Here is a 14,849-nt window from a genome sequence, read left to right as displayed (position 1 = left end):
GAAAGTTAGGTGGACGGATGAGGTTAAGAAGTTCGCAGGGGTCAAGTGGATGCAGCTAGCGCAGAACCGGGTTAATTGGAGAAATATGGAAGAGGCCTTCGCCCTGCAGTGGGTATAGTCAGGCTGATGGTGATGATGATAACTTGATCAATGTATTTAGTTCAGTGAAGGTTGCTCGTAATCCATAATCTTAGATATTTGCAGTGTGAAACTTTGGTAGTGTCAGTTTAGCTGCAAGCATTATGATTATAACTTCAAATACTGCATAAATAGCACCCCCTATCTCAATTCAGGTCGTGCATATATCGCGGTGTGCACTTAGCGGCAATCCATTCGTGGTCCGGTCATGTTCGTGATCATATTTTAGTATTCGGTACCAAAGCCTCGTACACATCAGGTATTATACGCTGAAGTTCGTGAAAATAAGATCTAATCACCTATACTAGCGTATCAAGATTTGCTGCCCGCAGTCGCAACCCGGCTCACCAAGAAGGATTAATCATTACAACTGATTCATTTCAATGTTAAATATTTTGCAAACATAGTTGCCCAGTACATTTGTGCCTCTTATAGCCTCCTCGCCAGGCTCCTCCTGCCTATATACCGCACTGTAGGTACCGCTTCGGTTTATGGCGTTTAACGCCCCAAAGCTTCTGAGGCTGTGAGAGGCACAGTGGTGTAGGACTAAAGAAATTTTGACCACCTGGGGTTCATTATCATTCCCTGACATAGCACAGAAGATGGGCGTCTTGTTTTCCGCCTCCATCGAAAAGCAGCCGATGTGACCGGGATTAGATCCCGCATATTTGGGCATAGTAGTCGAGCGCCCCTAACCACTGCACCACCGTGGCGGGTGATATACCGGGCACTAGTGAATCTGTTTCAGTTTTGTTTATTTCGTTATGTCTACACACGCATTTAGTTTATACCTCAGGAATCACAACTCACCATTCATAACGCTTACATAATGATCACTGCTTCAACCATATATATGGAAACACTCAGTCATTTAATTCGTCTGCATTACCTAGAGAAATCAGCATTAAGAAATACCTTTTTGAGGCCACAATTTTCTTTTTTTTGAGGCTTTGGATTTCTTAAAGCACCTGTGTGCTTTTACCCCCATAGCATTGATTTAAATAAAAATCGCGTCTGTATAGCTATTTTGTTTGTACTTCGGTAATCTTCTTTCGCATCGTCCCAGTTGAGTTTTGCTGACTTTTACTCGTATTTCTAGTTTGTCTCCAAATGTATTTAATTACATTTTGGTAAACTTCGTGTTATGACCGTGTTACTTCTACCATATCTGTTTTACTGTCAGTGTAGTCGTTAAATTTCTGTGCGTAGCTTAAATTTCCTTTCTAATACGCTCCTCACCAATGCTTTTCGGAATCTGTCGGTGCAGCAAAGTAAATAAAAAACACAATTAAGCCGCTGTTTAATGTACCTAAAAGCATGTATTCGGGCAAAACCTCGGAGGAGCATTGTTTTCGTTAGAAGGATCTAAAATTCTTAATGCTTTACTCTTTTTACAAGGCACCGCTTAACGTCAACCCCCTTTCAGGCGTTAATGAGCCCAAGCCCCGCTAAAACCACAGCCTTTCGCACACTTTCCTACACACTTGCGCAAAGAGATTGTTCAGAAGACGGAGAAGCAGACACCACTACTGGCGCTCTGAGCCGACACCATGCCTCGCATCTGTGCTGCTTAGTCAGTGGCGTTACTGTTGAGCGCGTGTCTTACCAGCGTCGACTGGTCTCTTACCAGCGTCGTAGGCATTGCGCTTGCTTACTACGAAGCCACCTGACATGAGATAAGTTTGTCTCATCTTGTCGCTCATGCTGCAGGCTTCGTTCTAATACACTAAAATTGCGAGACACAATAATAAAGGAAGCCTATTCTTTTTTTTTTTTTTAAAACAGAAATGTAGACAAAGGCCGTCCACATATTTATGTGGAACGTCGTAAATGTCAAAGAAGTGCTTGGAGAAGCATCCGCGTCAGTCACAGGGCGCACCGCCAGGACCGCAACTGTATATAGGCGCTGCATGTAGCGGTATGGGCCGGGAAACCGTAACCCATGTCATTAGTCTGGCCCTGGGTCACCGCGTAACACACCTGGTCATCGCCATTCAGTCTGCAGGCCTGAGTGCCCATACACTTGGTATTTCCGCGATACAGCAGCCTTGAGTCTCGTAGGTATAGAGAAAGACATCTTATGTCTCAGTGGCTGCCCGGGAGGCTCAACCGCCCCTCCCCAGGGGTTATCTGCTCGCCCCACCTTACTTTACCTGAAGGAGTAGTACCATTACCAGAAGGACTCTTGACGATCTGTGGCTTATGGATGCCCTCCAGCCTTTACCAAAACAGGCAAAAATAGTCACACTCTGCTGCGACCTGTGCGAATGCAACGTTTTCGCGCCCTAATCGCACCCCCTGATGCCCCGCCACCAATAGCAGGCGAGGGTACAGGAGGCCCTTAACCAGGCCTTCACTCCAGGCGCGCTTAACATGCTTGCGCAGAGACTTATTCCTAGGGGCAGCATATGATCGTCGCGAAACTGAGGGCAGATAAGGGAGGCGGAAGTTAGACATCGGGATTCCGGCAGGAGCCCTGCTAGGGACAGACTGTGTCGTACTGCGCTACCGAGTAAGGGCAAGCGTGCGGCGGCGTTGCGGGTGTCTTCATGTTGAGGGAGTATTTTCAGGTGCTTTTTTGCCGTGGCATCTGTTCAATACTCATATTTTGCTGATATATTCACTGCAGGATTTCTGAACCAGTTCCTTTCGTGGAGCGTGTTCGCCCCACTGGCTAGACTTTCCTTCGGGGTGTACCTCATCCATTATCCCTTCTACCAACTGACGCGACGCCTCATGAGAGAGCGCATCTTCTATTCTCATTATACTCTGGTAAGTGCTTCTGGCTGTCGGCAGTAATTGGTAGATATATTACCAGTGTAGCCTGCCTAATACAGAGGAAATGAGTGACTCTGTAATCGTTGATGTACTCTGAATACAATCTGTCTCTAAATTTGATGTTTCCAAAAGAACATAACTGTTGGCTTTTGTAACGCTGCGTTATTATTATTACATCTATGCTTCACTCTGATATATTTATCTGCAGCAATCAATGCAATTTCAAGACCTTGCATATTATGGCGATGTCGAGACACGAAGCCTTTTAGACGTAGAGTTGTTTAAAGCAACTGGGTAGATTATCCCTTCCCACGGATCAAAGGTAGGAATAGAGCTGAATACCGAAATTTTATATCTGTACTTACCCTGGGCAGGGAAGGAACGCGTACCTTGTACCATGCTACGAAAAGCTAAGAAATCAAAATAGTAGTGGTTGTCAACTATATGGAAGGGCACCTGAGTCGAAGCCGAAAACTTCGCTTTGATACCGAAAAATAGAGCTAAAATAACACTATAAAAAGGGACTGTCTCTTATGATTATCCCTTCTACTCGAAGCGGAAAACAAACAGTGTGACTTTTTCTTCCTAGTCGGAGTTGCAGCAGTATGTATGTAATAATGTAATGTGTGCACAATAAACTTGAATATTAGTTCACCCCTCGGTGAATCTGCAACGTGGATCTGTTGAAGTGATTAGTCCGAGAGCTTCCAACGCTTCAAGTTTCAATAGAAGCACAGCATAACTATCCAATTTCAATAGAAGCACAGCATAACTATATCCAATTTCAATACAAGCACAGCAAAGCTCTATCTAGGTAGTCGGTTACCTGGATTCGTTCATATATGTGAAGACAACAGGTGCATTGTGTCCATTCCATATAGGCGGTATGCACTATTCCTCGTATCTTGCAAGTGAAATCCGAGTGCAGAACAAATTATTCCTGTTTGCCGAATAAGTTATTTCGGCCATCTGGACAAGCCATAATTATTTAGTCTAGACCACTGTACTCCTCTGCATTATTCATAGCAAATTACTTAGTTATAAAATGTTCGAAATAATTCTCCCTTTATACTCTTTCATGTCTTACCATAGCTATCTTAATATGTGACACTGCAATAGTGATATTTAGTAGTTTCGCATATTCGATCATTTCTTCTCATTCAACCACTTCAGTGCTCACAGGAATTGGGTTGTAGGAAACATTGGTGGTGGATGCAGTAGTCAGCCTTAATTTTTGCATTCTCACCGCTTGTAACGCGAAAGAGTTAAAGTTCATTAGAAAATCCAACGTGCGCGTTGTTGGTGTCGGCGTTGACATATTATTGAAACATCATGGGCATGCAGCTAGCTGGCAACTGACATGACCGCACACTGAATGGGCGTATAGGGTTGCCTGATGTTACGTTTGGCAGGAGTTGAACCTGGGGCCTTTCCTTTCATGTTGGAGGGTTGCATCATAATTAGCCTGCCAGGATCCTTGCATTCACATTACCCTTAGGCTACGCAGGCATGTTCATACAGCTTGGTTAAAGCTTGTCTTTAATTGTGGTGTGGTAGCCTACGCTACCGCGTCAGGCGGAGCTTAAATTTCTTCTGTAATTTTTAAAATCCTAAGTTGTGGAGACACCCATGAGGTACATATTTTTTCAGCATTTCTTTTCTGTTCATCAGGAGAAAAAACAATGCCGAATGAAGTTGATTTGATTTGATTTCTAACATATCCTTGGAAAATTTTCAGAACATCATTTCTTCACATAAAGTTTAGCATTGCAACAACGGTGAATCTAGCCGCAGATATTCACACGACAGAATTCCTGTTTTTCTTAGTTGCAGTAACGCGCTCCATTTATTTTTAAGGCAGCCTGACTTATTTATAATGAGCACAGGACAAACATCTGGAGCAAAATTTTATTGTTCATTTGAAGTTTAGACCCTTTCAAACAATATTTTTATGGGAGTATCTTGCAGTGTCCCACAGTTTTCTCATATGTACCTAAAAATAGACCTGCTCAAATGTCTATTAAAAGCCTAAATTGCTCATTAAGAGCAGAAAACAAACTTCAAAATCCAAACTTGCATCTAAAGCCGGTTATTTATATCAATGTGCTAATAAAAATTATATCACAATTTTCCACAATCACCTCACAATATTTTCAAACATAGCCGTTTCTATGCCAGTTCTAACTGTCGTATTTAATCGGAGGTATAACTTTAAAAACAGTTTTTTTGCAATGAACTGTAATCTTATACAATTCATATCAACATGCGCATTACAGTATTATGCAATATCCCCCCGCTTCCTCTCAATTAAATAAGTGTTCGAGTATTTTGAATCTGTATAGACCTTTAACCAAGATGTCCCATTCACCCTACCGTATATTTTGAAAGGATTGTCTCTTCCGTAAAGTGAAGCATCTCCTGATAGTAGCCGCTACTTCCTTTCGTCGTATTGACCTTCTAAAGTTTTCTTGACAATCCAGATTTCCAGGTCAGAAACCAAATGCGAATTACACTCAGTCTATTTCCGTCGGTACGGGGACAGAAGGAGGGATGAACATTTACAGAAAACCGTAAACGTTTTCATGATGTGACAAGTTTCGAATCTAAAATATAGTTGGGCAGTCTAAACTAAGTGATGACAGTTTAGCTGTAAGGCGACAGTCCGCGAGGAGTTCAGCTTTTTCGGAAAAACCCATGAATAGGCGTTCAGTTTCGTAATTTTATTTCATGGTTTTAAATAGGCCAGTAGCAGATTCATGACTGTGATACAGGACAACACTTCTCGGAAACCGTGTGGACGTGGAAAAACCTTTTCCCTCTTGGTAGCAGGAAAATTTCGATACAATGATGTGTGGTAGTAATTTGGATCGGAATGTGGGGAGGTAATTACTGGCTGGGTTGTCGTTACCATGTAAATAGACTGGGATTATTTTATGAAAATAAAGTTTTCACCACCACCACCACCAACGTACCAAAAATACAGAATTTCCCCCGTTCATATTGACTGTTTGAAAATGCGCCAGAGGTTGATACTAGAGCTGTCCAGAGTGTGCTTGAGGATTTTGGTATTTATTCCATGTAACCTGGAAGAAGAAGGTAGTTTAGGTCTTTTGAGACCGGGGGGCTTCTTTGCAGGCAAGAATCGCTAGTTTTTGGGTAGTTCCGATCCTCGTGAAACAATTTAGCTGTGCAATAACTCGTTTCAGATTGGGAAGCGTGGGCAATAATGTATAAATTGACTAAATTATTCCGTACTGCCCAGGTGTCCGAGTGCTTCGCCGTATTCATCTGGAGCTACATCCTCAGCTACGTCATGTTCATCGCCTGTGAGGCACCGGTGGGCAGGCTGGACAAGCTGGCATTTGTGCGGTTGACCCGAAGGCGAGTTCCTCAGGCTACGTCTACAGAGAATGGAGAGCAGTACGACAACACCGGAACGAAATCCAGTGACGACAGGCTCGCAAGAACCACAGAAGCCGACACTACCAAAGGCTGCCCCAAGAAGGATTGTCTTCCACTCGAAAAAGGCGCTCACTTTAGCGAGAGCGATGACAACAGGAAGTGGCGCTTTTGATGCTAGCAGATGTATAATTATTTCTATCGTGTTCTCCCTCTGAGGTGGCGGGTGTATTTTACTCTTGTTGAGGGGGTTCTAGCTCACTCAACTTGCAAATAAGGAAAGGGTCAAATATAGCGGAATTCTAAGGAAAGTATTTAAAGGTGTATAGACGCGTACATTTTTTGTTTCGGTATTTTTGCTTTAAACGATCCACGATGGTTCAAAATAGAGGGACTGCGAGCCAGAAAGCCCCAACGCGCCTCAAATAATTAATTATCAGGGCATTTATCAGGGCCATTTTTGGTTTCAAGCTCTTCGAGCACGAGCGCGCGATGACGGCAAAGATGCGAGAGCGCCACACGAGCACCTCCTGCTGGCAAGACTGGAGACACGTACACAGATAGTCTAATGACGCTTACGGGTTGCGTTTTTCGTCTTCTCGCGATCGCACGTGCAAGATAATATCATCGTCGAGCAGTGCTTGAGCATAGCATAATTAGTTCTCCGACGCTGTTTCGACCGTAGGTGCAGATGCTATTGACATGGCCGAGCACATTGATTTCGCCCCGCGCCCAGCGACTCAAGAGAAGCAGCAGGAACCAACAGCAGCTACGAAATCTTGGCGGTTGGCGTGCAGGAAATATCAGCTGGTTACACAGGTTGAACAGAGGTACTGATTACTGTGAAGATGCTGCTCTCTCAGCGCGGTTCGCCGGCGCTGTGAGCTCCAAGCTGGCGTCCAAAAAATTGTTTCAGCTGTAAAAAAAAAGCATGGCCCGAACACACATCGTCAGCCACCGCGACCTGCTACCAAGCCAAACCTGCCATGCTCACGCCTGTTCACGCTCTGATTGGTCTCGACGCGGCAGGCCTGAGTGGGGCCGTCCAAACATGTGGACGTCGTTGCCGCCGCGATCGGCTCCGATAGCCTCCGCTATCGGTAATCTATCGCGGATCACTGTTTATTCGCGTGCATAAGAACTCCGTACAAAGGACCATGAATAACGAATAAATTGAGAGGGTTGTTTGACTAATACTGAGGTGCTGGTAGAGCGATTACAGTGATAAAAGCGAGCTTTGTTTTTTCAACATCCCCTTTGCTGCTGCTGCCCGGTACGACTCGCCCGGCGTCTGCTAGCTCCGCTGCGGAAGCATTCTTGCGAATTAAGAATGTGTTTTTTATGCAATAGGCTTCCCAGTAAAGCGGCGCGAAAGTCCCACGTTTATTACAGCGTTAGCCCACTCTGAAGCACCGTCCGCTGCCGCTTCGATGTGAGACCAGCTAGGCCCGACGACGTCTAGGGTAGGCAGGGAGCGGCGGCACAGTTCACGTCTCCCGGCGCGCCTGCGGCGGGCGCCTTGACGAAAGCTGTGCACTTGTGCAGGAATCCTCTTGGGACCCGAGTACAGCAGGCAGCCCAACTGTACACTAGGTTTAAGCTGCACGAGTGCGGCGTCAATGAAACGAGTCGCGACAATACTGTCAAGCCTACCCCTCATGTAAAACCCCGCACTCCTAGGGGTATTTGAGGTATTCGAATTAAGTAAATAAATAAATAAATAAATTGTGCTTCTCTTTTTTTGGAGTCCTATCTGTGTCCGCGCGCGTGCACAAAGTATACAAAAGCACTGCGCTTAAAAAACACGCCGACCGCGAAATCGACGCCAGGTGAAGTAACTGTAACATGCAGCAACGAAGACACTGTGGAAAGCCATCGAATCAAGAGAGCCGAAGATCAGAGCTTTTCGTGGGGTGCCCAGTCGGTACAGACTGGGCAGACACGGTGAGCCATCCTGTATCGTCACTGCTCTTTGCTCTGCTGACTCCACGTCACAGTTGTTTAATGAAGTCATGTTGTTTGCCTATGAACACGTTTTCGCCACAGAGATGTCACTGTCGATGGGTTTTGAAGAACGGAGACTTTGCCTGGCCTGCATTTAAAATCAAATTAAAATATGTTCGCGGCAAAATGAGACATTGCGATTTTTTGGGGAGCATCTCTGCATAACAAGGAAAGCAATCCTATTCCTTCCGATGCTGCAACAATTGGTGTCTATACTCCTTTAAGCTTCAGGGCATACCGCGTTCTGAGCTTTTGCATGACGAGCATTGCCGTTTATCTCTAAGAAACTGTCTTCTCTTCAATGTTCGTTAGGCCTACATAATAAATGTTATAATATTTCGTCACATATTGGGCTCCAACGCGGGGGTGTAGTGATTAGGGCGCTCGACTGTTGTGCCCAAGGATGCGGGCTCGAATCCCGGCCGCGGCGGCTGCTTTTCGATTGAGGCGGAAAGCAAAGGGCCCGTGTCTGGTGCATTTAAGTGCACATTAAAAAACCACAGCCAGTCGAAATTTCCGGAGCCCTCCACAACGGCGTCTTGCATAGCCTGAGTTACTTTAGGACGTCAAACCCCATAAGCCTAACCATAGGCTAAATCACACATTGGCCCAATCGTTCCTGAAAATTAAATAGATGCTACCACACCAACTCTAGCGTTTTTGAGACATAGGAAAGTGTCAATACTGCCCCAGCTGGCGCTACAGGCGGGTGCAGTTACATAGCACCGCGCGTACCATTTAGCAGAGTATGATAGTAATGCGCAGCACCGGGAATTACAAAGGCGTTCAGTGAAAACTGCTCACATCCCTCAGTAGCAGCTGGTACGAAAAGGAAATAAGAACGGAAGTCTCAGTTGCATATGTAAGAAAGGTTACACCGTTACACTACTATATAGACATAAACACAGCCCGGTGAAAGCGCGCGGCACCGGCTAAAGGCCAACCGGCGGAGTCGCGGTGGCGATTGCGGCGGCTCCGACCACCTGCCCCTCTCCTGTGACGTCACGTGGTTTGCGCATGCGCAGCTGTGGCTTTTATTGCGAAAGCAATACTACGCCAGGTCTAAACGCTCGTCGCTGTGTGCCGTGTCCATGACCGTGGTTCCTGCCAGGAGCTGCCAACTTGAGTCTCTCGTTTCACATGGGACGGTTATGTCAGACACAGCCTGCCAGGACCCTTGCATTCACGTTACCCCTATAGGCCACTAAGGCACGTTCATACGGCTTGGTTGAAGCGGGGCTTTATATGTGTTTCTAAAGACGGACCACACGCGAGACTCGGAGTTAACTAGCCTAGTGAAGCTTTTCGCTTCGAAACTTTGTCCTCTAAATCTTCCACGATGCGCATTTTGCTTTTTGCTTTAATGAATGCTGATGAGACATTTAAGCGCGCCTGAGTGAAGGCAGGCCAGCTCATCCGAATGAGAGAATACAACTCCACGGCCATATAACGTCCTAATGAAGCAGCCGTTAGGTGCAGGTGTCCTTATAACTTAAAGCCAAACCTCACGCGAGGAATGTACCTATTAAATGCGCAAATAAAGAAGTTATGAAAACGAGATATTCTCCAATATCCATCGTCAGCTTTTGATACGATAACGTTAATGCTTCCATTCTGCAGAAAATGACCCGTTGGCGGAGTTTGCGTTGTCTGCGCTGTGAGTGTGAGATCACGGGCATGGCTTCGGCACGTGGTAACTGCAGGATACATGGCCGCTTACTGATTGTTCGACGTGTTGTGTGATGTCACGAGACCACACTACATGGCAGCTGGTGCCAAATCAAGTTTCTCCTTTGAGATGGGAGGGGGACAAATGAGCCGATCCATCCAGAAGTCGTGGGCTAGAATAGAAACGCTGCTCCACGACTACGCTGGCGCGTGCTTGGTTAAATCGGGTTTTAAGGCATCTATTTCGTGTGACCGCTCACCTAATTGGGTAGCTTACGACTGCATGGTCATTAATAGGTGTGTTATTAAAGAGGCACAAAATTAAGAACCTATAAGGGCTTAGCGAGCAACAAAGTGCATGCACGCAAACCCCTGTCGCATATAAGCCACAGAAAGGACCCGTTGGAGTTGTCGCGTTATCAACTTCATAATGTGTTTAACCCCCGCCATTATGCAAGATGTAGAGGTAATCCGGAAAGTGCGACGCAGTGACCACAGGATGGTGAGGTCCCCAATTAGCTTAAATCTGAAGAAGGAACGCAGCAAATTAGTAAGAAAGAAAGCTGAGGTGGCTGCTCATCGCTTGAGTGAAAACCTTACCTTTCGCGTAAATACGATCCTTACATCAAGAGAATTGACTTCTCAGAGTCCGAGGAGGTTCCGACCGCTCATGTATCATCTGGTAGAGTGGCATTCATCACGTAATTCCTGCAGCTGAACTGCGCTCTGGGACTAGGCCTAGTGCCGTCCGTGGCACGCTGGCGGAGGTACCTTCGTCGGCGCCGCCTGTCTCGACGGCATTACCGACCGCACAATTGACATCCGAGCCTGGGTCCCAACTCCTGGTTCCTGCTCCTGGTCCATCGGCTGCAGCACATATCCTGCCGTCTCAAAATGCACATCAGCCCGTGAGTGATCTGTCCCGAGGGCGGAGGTCGGGAATGGCTAACCAGCTTCCACTTGGTGATGGAGTTTCCACCAATGTGAGTGAGCAGCCGAGCACGCCAATGGACGTGTCTTCAGCGCTACCTTCTGGACGGGCGGCACAGCGCGGTGCTCAGAAGCGTCCTTCAGAAGACATTGCACCGGGATCATCTACCGCAAACAACAGTTCACAAGGCAAGCGCTCCTGTACAACAACTGATCACCCGGTATTTTCAACACCCGGATCACCATGCTATAAAGTGACCATTAAGGCTCTGACAACCAAGTGCCTTACTGAGATACCGAACAGAGTTATTCGGGCGAATCTGGACGCATGTCCTGGAACCAAGGGTTTCCGTGGTTTCACGGCCAGGAAGAAGTCGAATACAATTGCTGTGTGGCTCCCGAGTTTGGCTGCTGTTGAGTGTCTTCAAACACTTAAATGTATTTCAGTAGCAAGCGAAGTCTCGGTTCCAGTCCAGGTTTACCTTGTTGATGGTTCCGATCTACAACGCTGCATTGTCTACAACGTAGACGTTGACGAGGACCAGGCTACACTTCAGCGTGAGCTCTACTGCCCTACTCATCGTGTGATTCAAGCTTGTCGCATGGGAAAGGGGCGCTCTTGCATCGTCACCTTGCAAGGCCCCGTGACTCCCCCAACTCGCCTATACTATTATGGCTGCATTCTACGCCCTCGACCTTATAAACCAAGTGTCGTCAACTGTTATACCTGTTTCCGACCTGGACATATGCATAGGTCCTGTCCTTTTACAACACCAGATGACGCTATGCCAGAAGAAACAGTATCTTACCGATGCGGACTTTGCAAAGCTAATGACCATGATATCACCTCTCCAACTTGCCCAACAAAGCAGAAAGCAACTCAAAAGGTCCATCGTGGAATACAAAGGCAATGGTCTCAACAGGGTACTTCACCACCGATTCAGACATTCAACAGATTCGAGGCTCTCCAATTAGATGACGATGAATGGCCACAGCTATCTGAGACAGAGCCACCGGCAATCTGTACACCACATGCTTACAGCGCTAATGTGAGTGCACAACGTCCTCACAAACAGAGTACAAACGGGAAGGACATGCCGGAACCTCCGCAGGACGATGTGACAGCAGTTGACGACCAAATTGAAAGGCTTTTAGCGGAGGTCTATAAGCTCCGCAAACATCGTGAACTGCTTGCTCGTCGTAGGCGAGCAACGGAATCTCAGACCGCGAATATCAAGGCTGCCTCGCCAACGATTATGTCCCACACTCCCATGCCGTTCACTGATTCCCAAAAGTCTTCTGCTGCCCTGCCTGATAACTCTTCGAAATCGTTACTAAGGTTTATGGTCACTCAATTATCTAACCTGACATCTGTGCTTTTGCGACATCTGGACTCATAATCAAGATGGCGACTACAAGATATCGCGGTGTGCTTCAGTGGAACTGTAGAGGGCTCTCCACAAAGGTTGGAGAGCTCAAATCCCGTCTTCGCATGAACAAACTTCATGTATGGGCCATGCTACTCCAGGAGACGAACGCGTTGCCACTGTTACGTTTCTCCACCGAGAAGTGAGACAGCTGACGCGGCCACCGCATAGCAACAGGCAGAACCGCGAGCGGATCGGCCATTTCGACGCCGTTCATCGGCCGCGCAACGCTTCCTCCCGCGGGCAAGACTCGACGTGTTCCTGCCACGCGCCAAATGTGTGTGCGTGCGTGTGTGTGGGCAAACGCCGGCCAAGCCTGGAGCTCGTGAGAGAGGGAGCCGTCCTCGCCCGTCTGCAGGAGGTGGAGGAGATGAGGTCGGACCATCTGCGATTGAGTCATTCGTCGTGAACCAACATGTTTGGCTCTCCCTTTCTTGTGAGGGTTTACCCTTTCCCTGTGAAGTGGAAAAACTATAAAAAGCAGCGGCCAACTCCGCTGAGACAGAGACTACTTTGACGCGCCGTTGGCACGACGCTAGACACCAGCTGTGTGAGAGTGTCTGTAATCTCTCCGGGTCAGTTTCACTGCCCGTTTCTTCCTGATGTTACAGTAAAGGTTGTTTCGTTAAAAGACGCCTCGTCTTTGCTGGCACCTTTGATGCCGTCCGCCGTCCACGGAGCCGCCAGGCCAACGCTACCGAGGGGCGCGCCAACCCAAATGTAATAACTGGTAGGCATCGGTGGGACGACCAAGCCGTAACCGTGGTCGGTGGGACGACGCGATACCGTCGTCCAACAACTGGTGAACAGCGGAGAGACGAGGACGACCAAGCAGTGACCGTGGTCGGTGAAACGAGACAGGCCTGACCGAGGTGCAACATCTGGTGGGAAGAGCGGAGATGTCCGAGGCGTGACCCGTGAATCAAAGCAGCTCAGCGGAAAGGCGGGAGCAGTGCAACGAGCCCTGTGTGATGACTGGTTGCCTGCAGCGGAACGACTGCTTTGGATTCTTGGCTGCGAGGTTTGGTGAGTGCGGGACTTTCTTCTACTGAGTTTTGCCAGGCTTTTGTTAAGTAGAGAACAGAGCTGGTAATTGTGTTGTCGTTGTTGCTGGGTTAATTGCAGCAAGGCAATAGTGGGCAGTAGAGAAGGCAGCACTCGGAACAGCCATGAATGTGGATTTGAAGTCGTTGCGCAAACCGAAATTGCTGGAGCTTGCGGAGGAGTTGGGTCTGAATTTGTCAGACAAACTCAGAAAACCAGAAGTGTTAAAGGCTATTCTTGAGTCGAAAGCTGAAGATGACGAGCTTTTGGAATGCCTTGAGATCATTGAAGAACGTAAGGAAAGGCTAGAGAAAGAGGAGCGTGAACGTGAGCGTGAACGTGAACGTGAACGTGAGCGTGAACGTGAACGTGAACGTAAGGAAAGGCTAGAAAAAGAGGAACGTGACCGTAAGGAAAGGAAAGAGAAAGAGCAGCTGGACCGTCAACTCGCTATAGAAATAAAACGTATCGAGGTAGACGCGGGACGCGGTGGTAGTGCAAGTCGGGCTCACGGTGCAGGAGAACGGGAATCGTTCAAAATGAGGGACCTAATGCGGCCGTTTGAGCTTGGAGGGGACATTGGTTTGTTCCTGGTTAACTTCGAGCGAACGTGCGAGAAGCAAGAGTTTTCTCGGGAAACGTGGCCACAGCGCTTGCTCACTTTGTTACCCGGTGAGGCGGCAGACGTAATCGCTCGCTTGGCAAAAGAGGAAGCAGAGGATTACGACAAAGTTAAATCGAGTCTGCTAAGAAAGTACAGGCTGTCAGCAGAAGCATTCCGTCGGAATTTTCGAGAGTATGAGAAAAGCAAAAGTGAGTCGTATACAGAGTTTGCCTACAAGCTTATGTCAAACATGTATGAGTGGCTCAAAGACGAAAAAGCGTATGGTAACCACGATAAGGTTCTGCAGTGTTTCGGGCTAGAACAGTTTTACAGTCGGTTACCCGAGAACGTGCGGTATTGGGTCATGGACAGGCCAGATGTTAGTACGGTGGATAGAGCCGCCGAGCTAGCTGAAGAGTTTGTGACGCGTCGGGCTCGTGGAGCTAAGGACGGTCAACAGGGGGAATTCGGCTCTAAGCTTGAGAGGCCGAAGTTCAAGCCCTTTAGAGCTAGAGAGAATAAACGTGGTGCGGATGCGAGTCAAAGCAGTCCGGCCGACGATAAAGCGACGGAGGTAACCGAAGCCGAACGGAAAAAGAGGTTCGAGGCAAGGCAATCGCGCGTCTGTTATACGTGCCAGAAGCCTGGTCATTTTTCGGCACAGTGTCCAGAGACAAAACCAAAGATCGTGTTTTTGTCATTATGCCGAAGTGACGAGAACATGAAGCTTCTCGAACCGTACACTCGAGACCTCCTCGTGAACGGGAAACAGTGTCGAGTGCTTCGCGATTCTGCGGCTACCATGGATGTGGTTCACTCCTCTTACGTAGAACCAGAGATGTTCACGGGTGAGTGCG

The 14,849-nt window shown here is 47.5% G+C and overlaps 1 protein-coding gene across 1 annotated transcript in view; it reads left to right on the top strand.

Moving 5' to 3' along the window:
• The window catches only part of LOC146172553 (nose resistant to fluoxetine protein 6-like), a 101,058-nt gene extending 94,252 nt beyond the window's left edge, over window positions 1-6,806 (top strand). The window contains exons 14-15 of the mRNA XM_084585972.1: window positions 2,768-2,910; window positions 6,179-6,806. Of these exons, the coding sequence (XP_084442098.1) occupies window positions 2,768-2,910; window positions 6,179-6,490 (455 nt within the window). The 3' untranslated portion in view covers window positions 6,491-6,806. The remainder of the gene's footprint in view (window positions 1-2,767; window positions 2,911-6,178) is intronic.
• Window positions 6,807-14,849: the final 8,043 nt, after the last annotated feature.

Source organism: Amblyomma maculatum, unplaced genomic scaffold (genome assembly GCF_055883805.1).
Source record: "Amblyomma maculatum isolate TAMU_Amacu unplaced genomic scaffold, ASM5588380v1 scaffold_13, whole genome shotgun sequence".
Lineage (NCBI taxonomy): Eukaryota > Metazoa > Arthropoda > Arachnida > Ixodida > Ixodidae > Amblyomma > Amblyomma maculatum.
Note: the sequence above shows the minus strand (reverse complement) of the source record. Positions and strands in the feature narration are given on the sequence as shown.